The sequence below is a fragment of the Eulemur rufifrons genome, chromosome 8 (genome assembly GCF_041146395.1).
Source record: "Eulemur rufifrons isolate Redbay chromosome 8, OSU_ERuf_1, whole genome shotgun sequence".
NCBI classification, from domain to species: Eukaryota; Metazoa; Chordata; class Mammalia; order Primates; family Lemuridae; genus Eulemur; species Eulemur rufifrons.
In genome coordinates, this window is record NC_090990.1 from 97,403,003 (window position 1) to 97,410,567 (window position 7,565).

Below are 7,565 nucleotides of genomic sequence, written 5' to 3' on the forward strand. Positions count from 1 at the left end.
TATAGAGAGCCCTCCAAAAACTAAAAGTAGAACTACCATTTGATCCAGCAATCCCACTACTGGGTATTTACCAAAAGGAAAAAAAGACATGCTATAAAAAAGACATCTGCACTAGAATGTTTATAGCAGCACAAGTCACAATTGCAAAGACGTAGAAAGAACCCAAGTGCCCATCAATGCATGAGTGGATTAATAAAATGAGGTATATGTGTACCATGGAGTACTACTCAGCCATAAAAAATGGTGAACTAGCATCTCTTGTATTATCCTGGATGGCTGGATGAAGCTGGAGACCATTCTCCTAAGTGAAACATCACAAGAATGGAAAACCAAATACCACATGTACTCACCATTAAATTGTTACTAATTGCTCTAAACTTATGTGCACATATGGAAGTAACATTCATTGTGCATCAGGCCAGAAAGGAAGGGGCGGAAGGGGATAGTAAATTCACACCTAAGGGATGTGGTGCTTCCTGTCTGACAGATGGTCACACTGGTAGCTCTAACTCAGGTGGTGCAAAGGCACTTTATGTAATCAAAGTTTTTGTACCATCATAATACTCTGGGAAAAAATTTTTAAAAATACATATATCATATATTCTTAAATTAATATTAACCAATAAATCAATCGTTACATGTCTTCTATGTCTCAGTTACTGTTCTAAGCATTTCATATATAACATTATAAAAATAATCCTTGTCCTCATGGAGCCCACATATTAGTGAATGATAAAGAATAACCTAAATAAAATATAATTATATTTTCAATAGTAATATATGGTATGAAAAAATAGTAAGATATGGGTAGGAAATAGGGGCATTCAGGTTGAAGTGTGATTACTTTTAAACAATCAAGAATGGTCTCTTTAAACAGGTCATATTTGAGCAATGACTAAAAGAAATATAGGAAAAAAGTTCTGGACATGCAGATAGTTCAGGGAAGAATATTCTAGGTGGAGGGAATAGACATTTGCAGGCTCTGAGGTAGGAGCGGTCTATGTGGCATGTAGACAGAATGCCTGAGGTGGGAGGCAGAAGATGATGTCAGAAAAATCACTGTGGGCCCAGATTACATCAGGACTATTATAAAAGGCCATTGCAAAGGCTGTTGCCCTTCACTTGGAGTAAAGTATGAAGCGATTGGGGAGTTTGCAGCAGAGAAGGGACCTTATCTAATTTACCTTTTAATAGGATCTCTCTCACTGTGGTGCTGAGAAGAAACTGCAATGGTCCCAGGGAAGAAGTAGACAAGTTGGAGGCGATTGCAGGCACTCAGGCAAGGGCTGATGGCTTGGGGCATGGTGGCAGTAAACGTGGGTGAAGGTAAATTTTACTGAGGGTGAAGAGCTAAGTATGATGTGGCTGAGCAGGCTGGATTTACCTTCACCCACATTTACTGAGTACTTACTAGTGAAAACATCAGGTTAAAATAGAGTATACAAAATATTTGGGGAAGCAGACATACTGTATAATATTAGCCATGATATAGAATGTGAAAAACTTTGTCATGGAAGTATACTAAAGAGAGAAAATTTTAATCTTATTGGAAGAGTTTGTAGGGATTTATTAGTCTTCTCAGGCTGACAGGGTGGAGAGAGAGAGAGAGAGAGCATGCACTCTGCTGTGTCTCCTCTTCTTATAAAGGCGGCAGCCTTATTGGATGAAGGCCACACTCTTTTTATTTATTTGTATTACAGAAAATTACAGGATACAAATGTTTGCCTTTGCACTGCCTGAGTCAGAGCTACAAGCATGCCCATATGTTAGGGAGATGACCATCTTGTAAAATACTGATTTGTACCCATTTCTATATTCTATGTCAGATATTGATTTTCTGAAGGAAAGGAATCACATCATATTAATCTTTTTATTCTCAGAAGTTTTAGTGAATAGTGAAAGGAAGATGACACAATCTTACAGGAGTAGCATACAATGCTATTAATTTGCTTTAGTCTTTGGGAGACTTCCCTGTTTGTCATTGTGCTGCCTAAAAAGGATCCAACCTCTGTGCACAAAGAAGGCAAAAAAAGGGGAAAAAAATCAACACCAATAGCTAAAATATTGGCTCCAAACTTCAATATGGAAATGGTAGGTGTAATGTTTAGAAGGCTAATTGATTTTTCTAAGCTAGGCTGAATGATTGAGAAGCAGACAGAATGAAAACTGAGCTCCCTGCTTTCATTTGCTCAGTAATCTCCTTTTTCTCTACTTATCAATATCCCTCAAACCTAAGTCTTAGATTTCAGCATTTTAATTAATTAAAAGTCAATCCAACCAAAAGTACCACAGAAAATGATGTTTAAAAATGTATATTTATTCTGCTGCCCAGAGCTCCCCAGGCACTTTATCTCTCCTGGATTGGAGTTCCCTGGGATTGGGGTTCTGCTAATTACCAGGCTGACCTGCTCTAGCTGCTTTTCCTAATTGGAGTCATTTAGTGATGTTTGTTTTCCTACTTAAATCTTGAATCATCTGTGTACAAATCCCAAGAGAGTCTTCCTTGCCATTCTAGTTATGTCAAGAAAAGATACATACACACACACACACACAGAGGGAAGTAGGACAGAGGGACACAACGTCGAGAAAGAGATAGAGAGAGAAAGAGAGACGGAGGGGGAAGAAGCTCTACAGGGAGAGTAAGATCTATATATGTTATAAATATGATGAAGGAAATTAATCTATGATGAGGACTCAGTGTGGAAACATAGCAGAAGAGAAAAAGAAGTTGTCTTAGTAGCTCTATAGTCTCCCCATCAGGGTAGGAAAGAGTCTTCATCCCTGTTTATTCCAACTGTGGAACCCAACAGCAGCAAGGTCAGTGGATTAACTAATATTGGAAATGGGAGTTAGCCAGGGAAAAAAATAACACACCTGCATAACAATAGGCAGTCCCAATAGGCCTATAGATACTGTGAGTAGCTGCTGAGAAGATTTTGAGCAAGGAAGAGTTAGTAAAGAATGTTGTAAGACAAATTAGTACAAGTGTAAAAGTTTCAATTAGTACATTTTCTAGGAAGTGGGCGGCATGGAAATAGGGCCAAAACTCAAAAGATTGCTTTAAAACCACAATTCAGCATTGCGATTGATTTTCTAAAATGTTTAAGGAATAAATGTTTCAGGAATCAGGTGAGATTTCCAGTTATCGGCTGGCTATTTAATGTCATTGACGTTTGTACTTGACTTATCACTACTGAGTTTTGGATGAAAATAGAGGAGTTCAATAGGCAAAGTTGAATGGTGTTTCTTTTTGGTACAGATCTTCCTTATCCTTTCTTTGTTTAATCATCTCTCTTCAAAAGGTTACGGAACTGGGGGTGGGTCTGCTCAGAAGATACCTTCTTGAACTAGCAGCCTGTTCGATTTATAGAACACTGTTCTGTGGACCATACGTAGAAGATGTGGTGGCTACTTTTTGCAGACATCAAGACTTATGTGGAAGATTAAGTATGTATGCAAACAATCAAGAACACTTAAAAAGAAAAATATTTTAAAAGGAAAATATACACAGCCTCCACATATCCCTCTGTGTGTGTACATATCTGTATGTTCCTAATGTGCGTGTATAAATATATATATATATATGTATATGTTTCACAAAGAATAATCATGTCTTCAATACAGTGATTGAAGACATGTGATATTATCTTGTTGAAACTAGAAGAGACGCATGTAGAACTTGGTTGAGAAAACAGGAAGCAGAAATTGGCAGCAAAATGAGAGCTGCATATTTCAGGAAGGAGAGATTTCCTGTAGGAATCTTCAGAGACCAAAAAAATGTAACTTACATGTTCGGAAAAATAGTTTTGCTAAACTGGATTGGTGATTAGCAAGTTGCCACAGCAATAAGAGATCAGGAAGCTCTGTTTTCTGAAGAAAATAACAAAAAAAAATTTAGTAAAATATTAGAAGGTGATGCTAGCTGTTTGCCAAAAAAAAAAAAAAAAGGAGTTAGATGGGACTTAATCACATCAATGAACAAATACATGCATAGCTAATATAAATAAGAAACTATTAATAAAGTGCCCTTTCCTAAGGCATACACAAAGCAAGACAACTATCAAAGCCAGACAATAAAAGGAGTTTATTATTTCCTGATTCAGTGATTGGGAAAGAGTTATCCAAAAGAATTTGAGATTTTTTTTTTAAAGAAGAAATGCTTTGGAGGAAGATAATGGTGAGAAAGTAAAACTTAAGTGTACATATGAAAATGGAGTCACATGAAGAAACTAATATTTGCAAAAATCGATGTTTAAAGAATGGAAGTTTGAGTAGAAAAAAGTACAACTGGAAGTAGAGACCACTGAAATTTCATTTTATAAGTGTGTGCATTAGGACTAGGCATCCAATAGGGTAAAGAGAGTGGAAATAAAAGATATTAGTGATATAGCAAGAAAAAAATGAAGTAGGCAGACTTTGATCATTAATTTGGTTTCAAAACTTAGGAAACCATAGATATAAAAATGAGTAAAATTTGTATCTAGGTCAACAAAAATTAAGTTAGTGAGGAAAACTGGTGGCATTGAAGGTAAGGATGGTGTATTAGTTTGCTAATGAGAAAGTACTGTAGATTAAGTGGTTTAAACAGGCATTTATATTCTCTTAATTCTGGAGAGTAGAAGTCTGAGATGCAGTTTTCACTAGGGTTGCTTTCTTTTGAGGCCTTTCTCCTGGGCCTGTAGGTGGCTGCCTTCTCTCTGAGTCTCCATATGTTTCCCCCCCTAAAACTGTCTGTTGTACCAATTTCTGCTTCTTATAAGAACACTAGTCATGTATTATAGCACACCCTAATTTCCTCATTTTAATGTACTTACCTGTTTAAATACAGTCACATTCTGGGGTACTTGGGATTAGAAACTCAATATATCAATCATGTGGGGGGGCATAATACAGCCTGTAATAGATTGGGATGGCAAATCTGGGTCAAGGCAAGGCTTTAATAGGCCAAGTCCTGAACAAATGTGGGGCCCAAGACAGAGACCCAAAGCAAGGAATTCTGGAGTCACATTAAAGAGTATAGTAAACAGGAGTTGATACGTAATCCTGAATAAATGAGATCTTGAAATAAATGATTCTTCTGTGTGATAGGGAATTTAGAGAGAATAGAAAAATGAAGACAAAATTTTGGATTATCTTTATACTTGGGACATGGAAAAATGGAATAGGCAATGAAGGAAACCAGGATAGTGCAGAATCAAGAAGGCAAAGGAAGGAGAGACATTCAAGGTTTGGGTGATTGAACTTTGGATGTTAGTGGCAATGAGGACAGAAGGAGGCCATTGACTGTCCAATCAGAAAGCCACTGGTTACTTTAAGAAAAGAGATATGGAAAGTTGAGAATAGATAATTTATTAAAAGTAATTCAAAAATGAGTGAAAAAAATATCTATTACACATTAGGAAAATAACAGTGTTGATACCAAGGAGAGAAATAGTCTGAGTAGAGATAGCATTTTTCCTCCAAGAAAAGAAGATATATACATATTTGATGGCAGAGGAGAAGAAATTAATAAAGTGAAATAAATAACTCTTAAAAGGGAATGAATTCATAGGACACTATGTTATAATGTGTGAGATTTAAATTGTATTCCACAGAATCATGCAGCTTTGCCCACCCACCCCACCACACCATATAATTCTACTAGAGCAGCTCCATATTTATTGCTAATATTTTTTATTTCTATGAATTATTTCATTTGACCAAAGCCTTCTGGTAAAAAATAGTCTTGATATTCTCTTAATTAGGTAATGCAGAACTGAAAGGGTGGAAGGAGATAAAATGGATCATTCTTTAAAAGAAACTAAGATATCATACAAACATTTCTATAGTTTTTCTCCCCTGAATATTCTCTGAATTATTCTTAAGAATATATATGTGAAGAGAGAGTGAATTATTTAGAGTAAGAAAGAGAAAGATGGACAGAATTCATCATTGATGGCTTTTCCTTCATTGTTAAAAAATTCAGTTCAATCACATGTCGAGAATCATATGAACTGGGAGCTTGAGGAAAGAATTTTGGAACAGCTGTGGGGAGATTGTTAGGGAATCAGTAAGATTTGAATACAGGAAAGAAAATTACCTTAAATGTTTGTTATTTCTTCAATGTCTTGTATATATTTATCTGAACAAAATGGTTTCAAATTATAGTCTCTTGACCATCAGGACCAACACTGCCAGGAAGTTTGTTAGAAATGCAAATTCTGGGGCCCTACATAAAATTTGACGGATTAGAAACTATCAGTGTGGAGGCCAGCAATCAGCATTTTAATAACAAGTGGTTTTGACACATACTAAAATTTGAGAATCGCTGGCTGTGCTTTTGGACTGGACTTTTCCATATTACAACTTTATTTGTAAGCGACTATGTGATATGGACCAGTCCCTTCTTCCTTTGTCTTCCACTGTACCCAATACAGGGATCTATCCAGAGGCTCACTTCTGGCAAATGTATTTCTCTGATCAATAGCAAAACATCATAGAGGGTTTGAGTGCACTAAGAGTTGAAACTCTCACTTCCACTGTGGAGATGGAGACCTCCAATTGGACCACGTCACAGGAGTTTATCTTCTCTGCTTTCCCTTCCTCCTGGGGAGAGTCTGTCATCTGCTTTGTTCCACTGCTCTTCATATATGCTTTCATCGTTGTTGGAAACCTGGTCATCATCACAGTGGTCCAGCTGAATACTAACCTCCACACTCCTATGTACTTCTTCATTAGTGTGCTTTCTTTTCTGGAGATGTGGTATACCACAGCCACCATCCCAACGATGCTCTCAACCCTGCTTAGTGAAAGGAGGAGCATTTCCTTAAATGGTTGCCTCCTGCAGATGTATTTCTTCCATTCCACAGGCATAGGTGAAGTGTGTCTGTTGACAGCTATGGCCTTTGATCGCTACCTGGCCATCTGCAGCCCTCTTCATTATGCAACTATCATGACCCCCAAACTATGTGCCCAGCTGACTTTAAGTTGCTGTGTTTGTGGCTTTATCACACCCCTCCCTGAGATTGCTTGGATCTCCACATTGCCATTTTGTGGCTCAAACCACCTTGAGCACATCTTCTGTGACTTCCTGCCAGTGCTACTCCTGGCCTGCATGGACACACAAGCCATCGTCATGATTCAGATTGTTGATATTGTCCATGCAGTGGAGATTATCACAGCTGCGATGCTCATTGTCATGTTCTACATTGGTATTGTGGCTGTGATTCTACGTATTCGTTCAGCTGAAGGTCGCCGCAAAGCGTTTTCCACATGCGTCTCCCACCTCACTGTGTTTTTGCTATTCTTTGGTAACGTGGCTCTCATGTACCTGCGCTTCTCTGCCACCTACTCCTTGTTCTGGGACACGGCCATTGCTCTGGGCTTTGCAGTCTTGTCCCCTTTCTTCAACCCCATTATCTATAGCCTGAGAAATAAAGAGATAAAAGAAGCTATAAAAAAGCATGTGGGTCAAGCTAAGATCTTTTTTCATTAGACCAGGAACCTCAAGTAAGAGCTCTTAGTTGGGAGTCTATATACAGTAGTTGCTGACTCCTCTTCATCCTCTGAAATCTGTCCTTTTCCAT

The 7,565-nt window shown here is 37.7% G+C and overlaps 1 protein-coding gene across 1 annotated transcript; it reads left to right on the forward strand.

Annotated features, from left to right (window-relative positions):
- Positions 1-6,526: 6,526 nt before the first annotated feature.
- LOC138389876 (olfactory receptor 6K2-like) lies at positions 6,527-7,474 on the forward strand. Its single transcript, XM_069478532.1, has one exon. The coding sequence runs from the start codon at positions 6,527-6,529 to the stop codon at positions 7,472-7,474; it is 948 nt and encodes a 315-aa protein (XP_069334633.1).
- Positions 7,475-7,565: the final 91 nt, after the last annotated feature.